Genomic DNA, 17,974 nt, shown 5'->3' on the forward strand with positions numbered 1-17,974 from the left:
TCTGGATACAGTTGCAAATCTGAAATAGTTGGAAAACAAATCATTCTGAATATAGTATTACATATAATTGAAGACTTTGGCCTTTATGTTCATCGTTTTTATTTCCTCTAAATTAAAAAAAAATAGAATTATTACCAAAACATTGCATACATCTCTCTCTTTTGATTCCCCCTCCTTCAACAGGGCTCTTTCTTTACCATTTATCAACCACACTGTTACCTTTTTCAGAAGATTAAAGGCCATTTTGGGGAACTGTTGTATCATCATTAAACTAAATCAGTTAATAGCTACACATTCTTTTGAGGAATAGAAAGATGCTATACTGAGTATACCTTTTTTGATTTCTGCATTTGTTTTTGATTTCTACGCTGTTATAAATTTTCTTGTCGTTTATGCCTACCATTAGCAGCATTTCTCCTCTTATTTGTGATTCTAGGCTACTTGTTATGAGTTTAGAATCCAGGTAACTGATTGCATTGTGTATAAAGGAATAGCAAGTAATACCTGAGTAACGTAGTTAAAGGTTTTTAATGCAAAGTTAATAGCTTTAGTGAATGGATTTTGTGGCACTTAATTTTAGTCTACTCTCTTTATATTCAAGTTTGTGATAAGGATGTATTGGTGTGAAGCCGAAAACTGATTTGTTTTAGTTGTTTTTACTCATTTATGCAAATAAGCAAGCAAACACTCTTCTTTTGAAGAACTCAGAGCGGTTCTTACTCAATATATGTACAAAATAAGAAAAGAGGAAGTAAATAATGATGCCCCTGTAGCTTATGTTCCCTATTCAGAGGCCACATTGCTATGAAAGCCATGTCGTTCACATTATAGACAAAAGGATCTTTAAGGAGCCAAAGGAATTATTTTTAATATATCTAAAGAATAGGGGCTATAGAGGAAATACTTCTCATAAATGTAAAATAACCAGGAAAGATGTTAAGGAACGGAGCTGCTGAAGCTCTAGGACACTTTTGGAAAGGAAGGTTTTAGGGCTAAAGACAGATGCATAAATAGTTTGCAGGAGGCACAGACGTGACTGAAACATCATTAAGAAAATTTGCATTTTTACAGACATTTTTTTGAACATTGGAAATAGGAATAAGACATTCCTTTATATAAAGGGCCTATTAATGAAACATTATTAACGAATAAAGTTAAACAGGTAAATGTAGTATCTTTTAGTTTTGTGATAACTGATACGTTTAAACAGTAAAATCTCACATGGTTATTTCTTTGATATGGGATTTTTCATAAAGCACAGATTACTTCAAAGCTCTATCTTACAAATATTCATAGGCTGTTCTTGTAAATAGTTATTTTTATTTAAAGTTATCTTATTTTTTTAAGGAAATGGAGCTAATTAAAAACTTTTATTACACTTTGCATCATCTTAGAAGTTTCATTATAAGGAGTGCTGAAGTGGTTATTCTTTTCCTAGCTTTATTTTAGAAACATTGCTGAAATATTTGATGTCAAAGAGTATGAGGTAAATAATGTTAACAGGTAAAACGATTACATTTTTCTCAGTTTTTGTCATTATTCTCAGTTAGAAAATGTAAAGCTGAGGTTGGTAGGTAGGATGAGTGAAGACATCTACAAACTGTCTAGGTTTCTTTAGGTAGTTAAAAAAAATCCTGAATGAATGAAATTTTAGGTTGATGGAAGCAATAGGTGAGTGAATGAACATGTGTTGTCAAGCAAGCATTGGTAACATCTTCTGGCTTCTTAAGAAGTAAATGATGTTTTGTCCTTTGATGAAAGCTTTCTGTTTTTCAGCATTCTTTTTTTTCCCCTGCTTTTTAAGAAAAAAAATGAAGTGGCACAAAGGACATATGCAAAGTTAACCCTCAGAAAGAGTCAGTTATTATATGATTGTTTAGCTTTTTTTAGCATTTACTTATTTACTTAACTATGTAAGAAAAAACTCATGGGGGTCAGAAATCTCTTATGAATAATTATTTGGAATAGTATGATAAATTTCTGGATAGCTCTTAAATTTGGGTGATTTTTATTAAATTAGCAGAAACATGGTTTAATTGTTTTATAGTACACAACAGTCCATTGGAAATAGTTTAAGTATTATTTATGAATAAACATGTCTGCCATAAGTATACATACCTACAATAATATAGGTAAAAATGAGGTCTGGATGCCAGTTAAATTTAGAATATTGTGAAACTTATTTAAATCTAGAACCTTTAGGGGTCAGTGTTCCCTAAGAAAGGTTAAAGAAGGTTACTGTGCCTACCCAAATTAAACATTTGCTATGTTTTAAATATTTCTTACCAATTGAGGGTAAGAAATGGTAGGAATCATACAGCTTGAAGAAGCTTTAGACAAAAACCTTTCAATTTTATGAGTTTCTTTAATATTATTGTTAGGTTTATTATTTTAGGAAATTATATTTAATGTGTTTTATACACAGTAGTTATTTTCACTTATGTATTATCTCAATTTAGATATGAATCATGTTTTTAAACTATTTTCTTTTAAGCTTAAAAAGTGAGCATGATTCTAAATCATCATACTCATTTGAAACTTGAGATGAAAAACCTTCTAGAACTGCTTATGTCAATAGATTTCTTACATGTTGCAGTTTATTGGAGGCTAGCAAATATTTTTAAAAATCTTATCTTGCTGATTTAAGTAAAAAGCAACTGTCTTCTTTATTTCTAAAGATGATATGATTTTGTTTCCATGATTTTTATGTTTTTTCTATCAAACAAAATAAATAACTAGAACTAAAAGGTAGCAAAAGGTAACTTACAAGTGATTTGTTAGTTTCTTCTTGAGTCAGAATACTATTTATTTTTGCTTGGCATTTGGAACCTGTGTGCCACCATCAACCCCTTTTATTATTGGTTCATTTATCTTTCTCTCTTTTCAAAAAGTTTGTGTTCTTTTTACCCATATATTGTTCTATATTTGAATTACATCTAAAACTATTGCATGATTTGCAAGCATTTTGTAAGAGTAGACATACATAGAAACACCATGGGAAAACAAGTAGGATGCTTTTAAATGTCTTTGGTCATTATGACAAAAATAATGGAATCTCATATCATCTTCATAAGCTATTTTATTTTAAAGCAGACAGAAAGGAAATGGCAACTTGCATAGAATGGACATCCATTTCTATCAGCAAGATATCTGGTAGAAAAAAAATGATTCCCTAGACATTATGATTAGACCCTCCTTGAAATTCAAGATTTTGAAAATATCTACATAATTAGTCATTCTGTATTGAATTATAAGATTTGAATTATATTTAATAATTGGCTTTCTAGTAAGTAATGGTATATTTTCTCTGAATGAGTAACACAATTTGTTTTTGTTTGTTAATTTTATTTTTATTTGTTTAAATTTAAGGGAAAATTGCACTGGAGAACTAATGCATTTAATAATTTCAGTGAAATGTTATAGTAGAAAGAATATAGTTTTGGAACTAGACAGACCTGGGTTTTAAGTTTTCAATCTTCTATTTACTAACTACCTGGACCTGGGTGGAAGTTTTGTAATTATTTTTAAGCCGTGGTTTTCTTGTGTGTGGAATAGGGAGATGCTTCCTTTAGGAACATTTTGAAGATTAGAGATTGTGTATGTAAAAGCCCTACTACAATACCTGAAACAGGAAACGATTTTATTTAATATGGGTTTCACATACCAGAGTAATTATTTTCAATAGTGTGGTGGTGATAATGGTTTTTATAGATGTTTATAAAAAAAATAGATTGTTGAAGTATTTTACACGGCCTAGATAAGTGGTGGTTGTTGTCGTTGTTCTTCCATCCAGCTGTGAAAGGTAGGTCTACAAAAAAGTTTCAAAATTATTAAGAAACATAATTACTAGTATTTGAAACAGTTATTATTAGTTTTATAGGAAGCTTATTCTCTTCAGATATAATGTTCTCAATATCAGAAACTTGATTTAAGTAGTATAGTTTGTATTTACTATATTTATGTTTTGTAGAATAGAATGTAAAATCAATTAATATTCATTTAGTGTAAAATCTAATTTTGTCTGTATTGAAATCCCAATTGCAATAAAAATCTTTAGACTAGTGATATCACACAATGTGCCTTTTCCTTTTGGCAAGTGTGAATTTAAGAATACATTTTTAATTTTCATTTTGCCATAGAAGGGTTAAAAAAAGAGCATATCGAGGTCTGCTTAAATTTACTATTTATCTCCATAGGACCTAACTTAATAGAGTACTGGTAGTTTCTTACACATGACCATCCAGAATATTTGAGAGAGTAGTTTTAGGACTACTGGAAGTGAGCCAACAAGGATTGATTCATTTCCAGAGGAAATGCTAAGGCTATCCTTAAAAGCATGATGGAGGTTATACTGTTTTAGAAAAAATTAATTTCTCTTTTTTAAAATAAGTTTACAAAATAAATGAGATTCTGGGTGTCTGTTTTTTTAAGCTTGATGTGAATGATTCTGCCCTGACTCTTGGCCTCATTAAGAAAATGTAATGGAAAACCAAAAAATTTTTATAAGGGCAACTTAGTTTTCTAGCTGGTTATGAAGTTTTTTAAAAACGGTGTTTTGAGACTCATCATTTCTGATATGAGTAATTCACATCTATGAACTTATGCCATAAATATTTTTTACTTTTATTTTTTGACAGTTTTTTTAAAAATACTTTATTTTGTAGAGCTAAGTTTTAGGCTCACAGCAAAATTGAACATGAAGTACAGAGTTCCCATTATACCCCTACTTCCTAACCCCACACAAGCACAGCTTCCCCCACTGTCAGCATCCTTCACTGGAGTGGTACCTTTGCTACAGTCGATGAACCTGCCCATATATTCTTAATAAGGGACAAGTTTGGGAGGTAATAGGAGTCTTTCTTTATTTCTTTTTTTGTTTGTTTTTACTAAATTTAGAGTATTTTAGGTAGGTCAGTTCAGGCTACACTCTTACATGCAATTCTTACTACACCTTTGGTCCTTCATTTTATAAAAATGACAATTACTAAGAAGAATAAGCATGAAAAATGGTAAATTTCTGTTTTTAATAGGACTACTTCTCCATTTCTATGCTATGATCCTCTCTTTATACAACTTGTGACTACTTCTTTGGTTTAAGGAAACTCAAGTCTACTTTTAATAAGCTCTTTTAAATTTGTTTGTGGCCATGAAAATATAAATATATTTTTTTGAAATAGAAAAGTTGCTTGAATTTTTCAAAAGTTTTTTGCTTTAAGTTCTCCATTCTTAAGTTTCTGAGCTCTTTGATAAAAGTCCTCATCCATTTCTGGTTATGGCCCTTTCATGCCAGAGCACTTCCTGGAACACATAGTTACAACACAAATCTCAAAATAATATTATTGAATCTTAAATTTTCTAGAAATTTGAATTTCAGTGTATCATATTTAAGATGATTATTATGGTCTCCATAGTGGCTGCATTTGTCACCTTTAGCGTGATTACTGTAAAGTCCTGAGTGTGCATTGGCATTTTGTTGATTTTGTAGATCTGAATCAATTTACAGTGGTGTATAGACTGAATTTATGACCATTAACACAGTTGATTCAGGCTGACTGGCTGTTTGTAGAATAGGACTAATGTGACTACATTTACTCACTATTTTTGGTTATAAATAAATCTGGTAGTTAAAAATTTGGGGTTTAGTACATGTATGTAAGTGTGTTTTAATCAAAACACCCTATCGTGTAAGACATTATTATCTTTTGAGAGGAAGTTTCGGATACAAATTTTCTTTGTGTTTTGCCTTTTCTGTTTTCTCTTGGGGAATGAAAAACAAATTTAGAACAAATCAGGCTATAAAATTTTGAAATTGGTTACATAGATTATTTCATAGTCTGAATGAATGATTGAATTAAAAATATTCTAATCTATAGCTTTTGGGTAAAAGTGATAATTTTTGTCAAATGGAATAATTGTGCTGATAAGGTAAAAGTAATTATTTTAGAAAATTCTATTTGGACTTTATTTTTTGAGTGATTTTTGTCTTCACATATTGAAACTTTTTGGTACTTTAAAATCAGGATGCTAGTGGATGAAAAGTTATAAGTGATCAGTTCACAATGATAAAATTATACTTGTATAGTTACTGAATATGTTAGCTTTTGCTAATTAAATATTTTTTAAATTAAAAATCATGTCCTTTTTAATAGTTTCACTGGCTGTACTTAAGTTAATTTGATGTACTGTAAAACATAGTAACATTCTTTGATTTTGAGCATTTTTAATATAGAAATATAAACAAAGTTAAACACAAAATACCTTATTTCCTTCCTTAATTAATATCCTGTTTTTTAAAGTTTTACCCCTTCTGTTCAGAATTTTCAGGTTAATGTTGATCCCTAACAGATTAGGATGGGTAGGGTTTATTTAGCCTTAGTTTCCTTGAACCAGCAACACACATTGGAGGAAACATGATAGGAAAAGCAGGACAAATACATCGTCCTGAAGGATTCAGGGTTGTATATAAATTCTAACATTTGGAATATGGAATGTATAATATTCTGTATCCTTTCCACAGATTAAAATAAGTGTAGAGAACTTACAATTTGAAAAAATTCCCATTTTAAGTAGATTAGATGATTTCTGAATCTTCATCAAGAAACCAAATGTTGCAGAATTTGGAGTCACTGAAACCTTTTATTCAATTGCTTTTAAGAGTTCAAAGTTAAAAAAAAAATGATTTCAGTTCAGCAAATCTGATTTTTTCCTTTCAGAAACCTTCATTGCCTATATTTTATAATCAACCCGTATATTTTAACACCAGGATAGTGCTGCATTAGTCCAGGTAAGAAGAGCAAAGACAAAACAAAAATTTTCATTAAAAAGGAAGTCCTTGATCTCCTGAGAATGCAGTAGAGACTAACATCAGAGGCTTCCTCTGCATTTTTAATAGGCCATTGGTCTCTAATAGGTTCTATATTGGTCTTTCATTACCTTTTTCTTTTTTAAAAATCTCTGCCTCTCCCCAGAGTCACTTGAAACAAAAACATTATAATTTTTTCTCTTTTTTTACTTAGGTTTTTTTTGTCTCAGGTTTTCAATGCTGTTTTTAAAAGTTAAAAAATGCTACTAACAAGGAGCTGATGATGCTATGGTGCAACTAACAAGGCACACTAGTATAGTAGTCACAGCTGATTAATAAAATGAGAGTCCCTTCCTTTTCCTTTTGTTCCCTCCCCCCAAAACAAATGGTGAATTTGAATAAAACATACATCATTTGCATAGAAAGTTATGTAATGATGCCATATAGAGTATAATGATTTCCTAAAACCTTGTATTTAAAGTAACCTGAATTACAATGAGAGATAAACAGAATATTTACCCATCCCTTATGAGCTGCTGCTGATATGTAAATTTATTCTTCTACTTTGCACAAATATACTTTTGAGCTACTGCTTAAACACTTTGAGGTCCTTAGTCAAACAGTTTTAATGATGCCTCCAATATTATGAAAGTGTGACATTTGATGAATGTCTCATATAGTTTTGATATCTAGGCACATGTCAACAAAAAAAATTGAACATTGGTTTGTCATGCAACACCTAGATAATTTATAATTTTACTGTTTATATCCATCTTGACATTTTTTATCTGCCAAAGGCAGGTTTCATTTGGAATCTTAATCTGAGATTTATTTGGTGGATCTGGAAATCATAGCTAGGGTTCCCACAGGAAATGGTCCATCTACCAACAGATTAAATGGCAGTCCTGCAGTTGTTAGGGGAGCTCTGCATTTAACACACATGCATACTCATTCAGTCAGCACTGGGGAGAAAAATTAAAGTAGTAACCCAGGTTTAGGAACAATGTAGCTAAAAAGTCCCATATTTGCTGAATGACAAAGGGTTATATAGCAGCATTTCATTTTATTATTCGTGCTTGAATTTCTTGTTTGCTCTGTTGAGTCTGCTGACGAATACTAATAAATGCCTGCAACAATCCAGACGAGAGATGCCTGGCAACAAAGCTATGCGGTGGACCTCCCTGATCTTCTCCAGTTCACAACCTGACCTTTTGAAAAATTGGCTGGGCTAAGCCGCAGAATTTGGGTGTAATGGTTATTGTTAACTCCAGCTTTAGGATTTATTAATTTGTGTGATCAAGACTTACCTATACTTCAAAGTTTCAAAAGACCAAATACAATCATCCATCCATTAGAACTAACATTGTGTTTCAGTGATTTCCACTTGGTATCTGACTAGTGATTCTTCTGTTTTGTTTTCCAAATCTAAAAATGTTAAGTAAAATGAAAGGCACATATAAAGAAATAGGTTTTTTTTCTCTCTTTACAATTGTTATTGGAAAAGTTACCTTCCATAAATGGTTTATGGAATTGTTGAATTCATAGATAATTAGTATGTGTTTATACTTAGTAATCAAAAAATATATAATTATGAAACCCGTTTTACTTGCAGTGGTAGAAATTTAAGACTTACCTAGTTGATTCATATTTTTAATTACTTTATATAAATTATTCTTATAACAGGAAAATTGAAAAGGTTAGAAATATATAGTAAGTAGCCAAATAGTTCATATCACTGGGGAAAAAAGAGAATAAAGAGTACCGTTGTGCTAGTTAATCTAATTTTAGGATAGTTTTCACAATCATTTTAGCTTAAATGATATTTGCAATGGTTTAAATAGGGTGATATAATTTTTACAAAGCTTTAATTTATGCAGTATGTTCATAAGTTAGGCAGTGTAAGGCAGTGTAAGGTTTAGGCAATTATACTGTGTTCATGGCCTTCATTTGATGAAAGACGTTAAAATTTAGAAGCTGAAACATTACAGTAGAACAGTTCTTGCACAGAAGTGTGTTGAATGAATATTGATATGTTCATGACTATTTCAGACTTGAAACAAAAACTTATAAAAATTTGGTGTAGTACTACCACTTTAGTTTTTTTTAATAATAAAACAAATAACAAAATTCCAGTAAAGTGATTTCTATGACTAGTCAGTGGATAGTTTGTAACATGGTACACTAAGCCTTTGAATTGTCTTAATCACAGATGAAATAACCTCACCAGTTCTTTCTGACATGTTTATTTAGGGATACAACCATGTATGGGAATGTAAAGGATATAGTTTATTTTGAATTCATGTCCAAATGAATAAATTATTGACATTCACAGGTTTCATGATTTTCCAAGTTAACAAACCTTTATCAAGCCTTATTTCAAAATCTTATAGCTATATCCAGGCTCTCCCCCATCACATGTTTTTGACTTCCCCTCAATATATATAACACACCTTATCAGAATCACATAAAACTCTATCTTTGCTTTTCAACGTAACAGCCAACGGCTACATGTAGTTTTGGATGCTTGAAATGTGAGCAATGAGAATACAGAACAATGAAAATGAAAGTTATAGTACTTTTTTTCTTCTTCTTCTTATGGCTGGTCAAGCCGAAAAATAAATTGAAAACCCCCTGAGAGAGTATACAGTATCCAGGTAACAAGTTTGCATATTTTAAGCCAAGGATCCAAAAGTTACCTGATTTCTTGTGACTCCTAAATTAGAATCTCTGTAGGATAAGTACCTGTGATCTACTAGCTATGATCCTGATCATATCTAATATCATGTGCCAATATGGTAGTGTTCAAATTATGTTACAGAAACATGTTATTTAAATTTCTTATTTTCCTGCCATGGGATTGAATTTACAGAAATATACTCTTAGTTTTCTTTCTATGAGGTTGAATTTTCTTTCAGGATCTTTCTCTAATGTCAGGATTTCTGAATTTTGAAGTTCTGTTACTTTTGTAACTTATTAGTTTTATAACCTTATACAAACTTTATTAAACCATTATGTATTAACTACAAGTTTTAACCTTAAGCATTTTCTCTTTTTTGTATGTTTTTCATTGAACAAAGTAGCATTTTATTTATTTTCCATGTTCATGTCTTCTGTTCTTTTAATAAGAAAATTTTTTCTTACTATATTTTATTCTTATTACATTTTAATAAGAAAATCTTACTTTTAGCTAAGTAGATTCTTGCTAATAATAATAGCTAACATTTATTGAGTGGTATTCTGTACTGACACTTTTCCAAGAGATTATATAATTTAAATAATTTTATGCTCATAATAACCTTTTGAGGTAGGTGCTTTTATTATGTGCTTTTTACTGAAAGGGAAATTGATGAGAGGTTTAGTAATTTGGTAAAGGTCATACAGCTGTGTGGTAGAGCCACAATTCAAACTCTGCAGTCAGTCTTCAGAGCCCATGCACTGTGGTTCTGCTTGGAAACTCTAAATACACCAGTATTCTACTTGGAAGGTCTAAACTTTGCTCTTGTGCTCATATTAAGTGGAACCACTATGATATGGCAGAAGTTTCTGATGTCCTTCTTTTATGTTTGGGGAGAGAAAAGCCCATATATGCATCTGTGTGGAAAACTAACCGCCCCACACACATAAAGGAAGCAAATAGTCGGAAATATTTAGTAAAGGAAATAAAGAATATTTATACACACATACAGATAGATAATCTATTTGTAACTCAGTTAAGGAATTGGTTAGGAGCCACTAGCTGATGCTGTGTTGAAACTAATGTTTGTTTAGAAAAATTCTTAACCATTGAAAAAAAGACATTTGTTTAAAATGTGGGACTACTATAGTACTTCCATCATGAAATCAAATTTACACTTATTTAATAGCAAAAAGTGTCATATCATTTTGATGTTTTTACATAATGTAGTGATAGACAATATACAAAAGAAGCAATAAATATGAGGTTTTTGTTCTTTTTATATTTATAAAATCAGATGCTACGATATAAGTAATAACCTTTCCAAAAAAAGAAAAGATAGAGTGTAAAGAAGTGGTGACCAATTATGTTAGCAAGTGTCAGAGAGCACATTAACAAATTGCTTCCTTTATGGTTCATTTTAGATACAAGTGCCCCTGAGTAGCACCTGCATCTGAAGGAGAGAGATCCATTTATTCAAATGTACCTGCCTATAGCACCTCCATTCCTCTTTCTCTTTCTGCCACTGAGCTCTCAGGTACCTGAGATGTTGCTATTCTGAGTAACCCCTGTAGGATCCCTAGAGACAATTCTAGCTCAACCACTCTGAAGAAACAGCTCTGTAAACAGTATTGACCCCACAGGGGACCATCAAATCCATTTACACAGATACCAGTTGTCACAAACTATTTACAAAGCCAGACAGAACAAAATTCCCCAGCCTCTAAGAATCCCTATTTGATTCTAGCCACCTCCTCACTTCTATATAGTAGTTGTGAAGTAACAGTTATTTTTGGCCATGAGTTATGATTTCTTGGGTAGCATCAATTTAACTGAGTATATTCAATTAATTCAATTCAATCAGTTTAACTGACATTAATGTATAATTGGAGAATTGAACTCAAAAGGGATCCTAAAGCTTTCTTTACTAGGTTAGGAAATAGTACAATGCTGTTAATTTTCTAGACTAAGGAACTGAGAATTTAGTAGCAACGCTAACATTGGGATAGTTGACAATAGTAATACCTCCAGGAGTAAAGGGAGAATTTGTTAGATTATGAAAATGATCCATTGGAAACAGTATGAAAGTCACTAGGGAGATACAGGGTCTTCAAAGCATATAATACAGCTGACCTAGGCACATGTATTAAGTATTAGGATTCTAAAAAGTCTTTACTAAATTTACCCACTTTGCCCAGATGAATAAACTGTCTCTAACGTAGCAGTAGGTGGCATTTGAGGAATAGTGAGTAATAATCTTCCATAACATCATTTTCAAATGGTCACAGGATAGGTTTACATGGCAGTGATAGCATTAAATAATGATAGCAAAAATTGGGGAATATGTTTGGTTTGAAGTGGTTAAAATTCTTATGTCCAAATAATGCAGTGTGCCTGCAGAAGAGCAAATAAATAAAGGGATTGATAGTTGTCATAAAAAATTTACTGTTATTTGAGAAAAGAAAGTTAGATTTCATTGAATTATGAAGAAGAGATTAATAACTTATTCTATAAGTTCCTATAGAGAAATGAATTTAAATAGTATTAATTCTGTTAGTCATAATGATGGAACAATTAACAATGACATTGATTCAACACTGAAGCAAATTACTAAAGAAAGTTATAGAGTTTCCATTTCAAACCATATGAGAGAGATAGAGAACAATCAATAGAATAGTTTTAGTTTAAACTTTCATCTGCTTAGAGATGAATTTGAATCAGAAGTGAATTGTTCTTTAAAACATTTATCTTTCTATTCGAACAGTGTATGAAACAGACCTATAACTTCACTTTTTGTTGCATTTTATTGGTATATTTCTAATGTAATTTTCTTTCAAGTGATGGGGTAATACAACTCTCAACTAAAGCTTTTAGTGGCATCATCCTATTATCACTTGATAAAAGTCCTTCTTCTGCGACTGGAGTTTAGGAAAAATAATTGAAGACTGAGTTAGAGTAACTAAATACTATTGTATTCTCTTAGTTGGAGGAGGTACTAACTCAGAAATTGAATTTAAGTTGAGCTGTGAATAAGATAAAGAAAATTTGGTAAAATGAAGTGTGATACAGCAGTATCTTAAAATTTGACTTGAAAAGTCGAAGTGTTTCATGCCAGCAACTTACTCAAATGTTTCAGAAAAAATTATGTATGTGTAGGTAGACAGACATAGAATAAATAATAAAGCAAGCGTGGTAAAATGTTAACATTGAGGAATCTGGATGAAAGGTGTATAGTAATTCTTTGTACTATTTTTACAACTTTTTTATAAGACTGGAATTATTGCAAAGTAAAAAGGTAGAAAGAAATGACTGTTAACTAACATCAGTCAGCTTTCTCATCTGGCTCTGTCTTCTTTAGCATGTTTATGCAGTCAGTGAAGTCTTTTGCATTTGTCTTTCATTTCTCCTCTCCATTTCTTGCCATTTTTCTGAATGACTTCAGTTTCTTGAAAGATGGCACTCCCTGTACCCTGATACCTTGATTTCCTCCACTCCAAGTACCTTCATCATCAATCTATTTAATCAACACATTCCCAGGTCTACCACATCTTGGAATTTGTCTTTACAGTGTTACTCATTTTACAAGTTTTCACTCCTCAACTATAGCATCTTGTCCTTCCAGAACAACAAATGTCTTTGTGTTTTTCCTAAAGCTGTTTCTTCTCTTCTGTGCTCATTCTTCCTGTTCTCTTATTCTTATAGTCTGTCAACGTTCTCTTTACTTCACCAAGCTCAAACTCTTTGACAGTTCATTACTTTGCATATTTCTGCTTGTCCTGTTTTGGAACAAATGCCTTTGTGAAATCTTCTCATAGTCTTCCAGTAGAGCGTCCAAAAAACAGACCGGAAGGAAAATTTTATAAATCAGCTTTGTTTACTCTAAAGTAAAATTAAATTCTCAGTGGAAGAGTATGGATAGTTGTAGAGCAGGTTCCAAATATCTGGTGAACAGTTTCAGTTAGGAATCTAAAAGCTTTTGCTACAGAGCAAGGATAGAAACATCCAGAAATGGAGCCAAATCATACAGTATGAATTCTTCAAAAATATTAAACATTTAAACTTAAAATCCAGAAGTGTGTTAGAACTTGATGAGTTTATTTTGATAATACTTCAGGGGGTTATAATTAGTAGGATACAGGAGGGATCAGTAAAGAGCCCTCTTATTGAGAAGGTTCCATGTCTGCTCTCAGTTTGGAGAATATACTACAGTCACAGGTTAAAAGGCAGTGATTTACCAAGAGTTCAGGGATCATGAAATTTGACATTAGGTAAGCTGAAGTGAGAAAGAGAGCTGTAAATCTAGTAACCAAATAGCAATATAGTTATCAGGGATGGGGTAAAGTAAGCACTCACAGGTTAGAAATAAAAAACTGAAAGAAGAGAGATGCTGCACTAGACCCAGAAATACAGAGTTGAAAACATGGGACAAGTTGCAGATAATGGTAAGTTTGGTCTCAAAAACAGGTCACAGAGTCAAGACTTAAGATTCTGAAGCAATTGATAAGGTGTTGTCATGGGGAACTGGGGGCTTTTTCTAGCTGGCAATGCTCCTTGGCTTATCCTTTTACCTTTTGGAGAATCTTTGTACCTCATAAACTGGAGAATAGCATAGAGCCTAATAGTTATCTTCTGATATGCCCCTGGAGACAACTTTTGTTATTTTGATACTGTTTTCCGTAACTATTTATAATTTTCTTTCTTTGAATTGCCTGTAAAGTTATATGTTAGTGTTAAAAACGCGTGGCCTGTTAATGATAGTGGTATTCCTTAGTGTCCATTTATAAAATTTTATAATACCTCATTCAGATTTGGGGGGTACTAATACCAGCCTATTCTAGAAAAGTAGCATGATGAACATCTAAAGCAAATTAAGTGTTTGTTTTGTTTTGTTTTGTTTTTTGCGGTACGCGGTCCTCTCACTGTTGTGGCCTCTCCCGTTGCGGAGCACGGGACGCGCAGGCTCAGCGGCCATGGCTCACGGGCCCAGCCGCTCCACGGCATGTGGGATCTTCCCGGACCGGGGCACGAACCCGTGTCCCCTGCATCGGCAGGCGGACTCTCAACCACTGCACCACCAGGGAAGCCCAAATTAAGTGTTTTGAAATGTCAAGAACCAACAAATAATCTTCAGATACCTATATTTGTTAAAGTTTAAAACAAAATATAATGAAATTTCATAGATACATCACAGTATGTAATTATGATAGCACTTTCTCCCAGTTTATTCCCACAAACACGGGGAAATAGAGAGTAATTGACCAAAAATGAATGGTTTCTGATCTAGCATTCAGCCACCAATAAGATAATGTCCAGGACTTGGAGTTTATGACTGGCTCTACCTAATTTCAGCATATATGTAAGCAAAGAATTTCTTCTTAAAGAATGAGTACCTTATTTATGTTTCCCATTTGTTTTTACTCTAAAACTACTCTTCTTCTGCCTCAAAGGGATTTTAAATTTGTCAAGTTAAAGAAGGCATCATCAACAAGTAGGTGAGATTCATGAGATTCACCTGCTTTTAAAAGTTGAAGAATTATTTCTGTTGGAAATAATAAAAGTCCTAGTTACAATCAGTATTTGTGCCTGTTGATCTGATTTACTGGTTAAAAGAGTTTGTTTTGTGTACTTGCTTGTGTGTCATTTTCTCCCCAGAATTTCACTACAACATCAGATATATACTCTTCCTTTGAAATAGATATTATTTACTAGTTACAGCTTAAAATAACTAATATTTATGAGATAGCCAGGCATTACAAAATATACTCTAGTGTATAATACATAGCTGATAAAATGGAAGTTAAAAATAATTCTCCTTATATTATTTCCATTTTTATATGATGATGATTACAAAAATAATAGCTAACACTTATTGACGTGCCAAACACTAGGCCAGGCACTTTGCATTCGTTAATTCTTAATTCAGTTAATCCTTACAACAACTCAAGTAAGTACTATTATGTGTCCATTTTGCAAACCAGAATCTGAGGTATGGAAGGGTAAAGTAATTTCCCCAAAGTTATGTGCTTGGCAAAGCCAGAATTTTAACTCAGTCCAATACCCAAATTCCGTGCACATTATCATTTCGCTGTAATCAGTTAACTTATTGCATCCTATTTTTCAAAATCTAGCAAAGAAAAGTTAATGTAGAAAATAATAACTTCTAAGTCAGTGGTTCCCACCCTTGATTGTATACTGGAATCATGTGATCACTCCCAGAGATTTTGATTTAATTAGTAGAAGATGTGGCCTGAGCTTGAGGATTTTTAAAAACTCCTCAGCTGATGTGCACTTAAGGTTGTAAACCACTGTCATAAATGCCCACTGACTGTGGAAGTGGAAATATTTGTGGCAAAATCACCCTGTACATGTTTGTCTGATAACAATAGGAGTAAGGTTAGTAAGTGCATATTTAAAGCTGTGAGAGCTCTTATTTCCACAAAAATATTCATTTGATTGATTTAATATGTAACGATGGCGTTTCATATCTCATGTTTTTGTTTTGTTTTAAATGCAGACGTAACCCATGGTTATCTTGAACAAGAGACCACGGGGAGAAACAAAAGTACACAGCCAGATGAGCAACTGCCTGTGAATTCTAAGGGAAGCATGCATCAGAAATCCAATGAATTAGTTAATGAAGCTACATGTGAGGGCATAGAATTGCCAGAGCAGAGATCAAGGAATTTTCAAGTCATCAGTCCTCGTCTAGGTGATGAGACAGCTTACTGCACTACAGAAAAGTCCAAGTGAGTGCTAGCAGCCTTAGATTTAGAAAGTAAGAATTGGGAGAACTCTTCCTTCCTTCCTCCCTCTCTCTGTCCCTCCCTTTCTTCTTTTTGATGTGGCCTAAATTTGACATATCATTAACTTATTAGCATTTGAGGAATCTAATACTAGAGTTTTCTACTATTTTCATTACATTAATATAATATGTCTAAATCATTGAGTGAAAAAGCACAAGGTGAGTTTGAATGAAGGTCGTGAGGTTTTATATTGTTTTGTTGAATATTATTTTAAGTGACCTTTCATTAAGGATCTGGAAATAGCTATTAAGTTGATATTAGATGGGATATTATTCATCAGAGCTATAACCTGGCAGCTCCAAGACAAAATAAGCCCAAAGATATGATTTGATTTTGGTCAGTGCTGTTCTTCATTTAAATGAATTTGAATGCTTTTAGAAGGGTTGTCTACTCTCCCATTTACCTTCCTTATTATTTTACATTCTGTAGTTTCTACCCATTCACTTTATGTAGCTACCTATTTCATGAAGGGATTTGAATTTTGACACCTGTGACTTTTACCTATGGGAGAAAAGCACTTTGGTAATTAGTCATGTACTATGAAAATACTGCTAAATTTAAAGATTCTCAATGACTAATATAATTTATAACTATGTTGAAATATAAATATTATGTTTTCAGTCCAGACAAAAATCATATTTTATGGAATACTTTTTAATGGAGTTTTACATAGGAATAGCTATTTCTATTTACTTAAAAATTATGAAATAGCTATATTAATGAATATTAATATATAATAAAGTGGATATATTAATATGTTCCACTTTCTTGGTAATCAGTTATATTCTTATCAAAGTGTAGTTTGGAGTACATTTTTGGGGAGTAGGGATGAATGAAGAGGTGATAAACTTTATAACCACATGGGAAAAGTAAATAATAGAGATTAGGCTAAAGTCATCTCTTTTCCCTTCCCTTCCTTTATAGTACTTGCTAACAAGTTAATATTGTTCTCAAATAGCATACACATTGTAAAAAATTTTTTTTGCTTAAAGGTTACAGGAATAGGTTTTCATTTTTAATGTTGCAAATTTAATAATGAAAATATGATATTCTGTCAATTATAATGAAAAAATATTTATTGTTCCTATTTTCAGAAAAGTAAGAAATGTATCTAGAGTCCTGACAAGAAGTACAAATTAAATTAATATTCACAAGCCCTTAAAAACTGCGTTCTTTAAGTATACTGAACCATGAATCTCTAGACATTACTAAATGCTTTTCACAGATTTAGCTCTCCCTGTGAAATTGATATATTGCACCTCTGTGATGTATTGTATATTAGCACCTCTATGAAATTGCAATGTTTAGTCTTTTTCATCCATAGTATTTTCTTAACAGTGCATAACAAGAAAAAATTTAAATTAAGTAACTTTACATACTTACTGTTAAAATTAAATGTTTCCCCCATTTGAAGTGTAAAATGTATAGATCCTATATAGTTGAAATTATATGTATATTGTTGTAATAGTTTTCTTTATTACAGCATTATGGAACATAGAAATAATGATTTGCATTACAAATGTATGATTCCTTGTCAAGTTACTTCAGAATTAAATAAAGAGGAGACAATAGCATTGCTTCTCAAAGAATTGGACATTCTCAAAGCAAGCAATAAAAAGGTACAATATAGGAAGTCTGATGATTGTACAGTATACTTATAGCTGTTGACCTTCTAAGTTTGCTTTGTCACTCATC

General features: G+C 32.0%; 1 protein-coding gene across 9 annotated transcripts in view; it reads left to right on the forward strand.

Annotated features, from left to right (window-relative positions):
* MIPOL1 (mirror-image polydactyly 1) overlaps positions 1-17,974 on the forward strand; it is a 328,422-nt gene that overhangs the window by 58,017 nt on the left and 252,431 nt on the right. For 6 of the 9 annotated variants that reach the window (XM_089907628.1, XM_089907624.1, XM_089907621.1 and 3 more), the window contains 2 exons: positions 15,991-16,222; positions 17,748-17,898. In XM_089907628.1, the coding sequence (XP_089763754.1) occupies positions 15,991-16,222; positions 17,748-17,898 (383 nt within the window). The remainder of the gene's footprint in view (positions 1-15,990; positions 16,223-17,747; positions 17,899-17,974) is intronic. The other 3 variants (XM_089907623.1, XM_022570692.2, XM_089907626.1) reach the window with 1 other exon arrangement.

This window comes from Delphinapterus leucas, chromosome 2 (genome assembly GCF_059928025.1).
Source record: "Delphinapterus leucas isolate spDelLeu-1000000601 "Yukka" chromosome 2, BTC_Dleu_Yukka2, whole genome shotgun sequence".
NCBI lineage: Eukaryota > Metazoa > Chordata > Mammalia > Artiodactyla > Monodontidae > Delphinapterus > Delphinapterus leucas.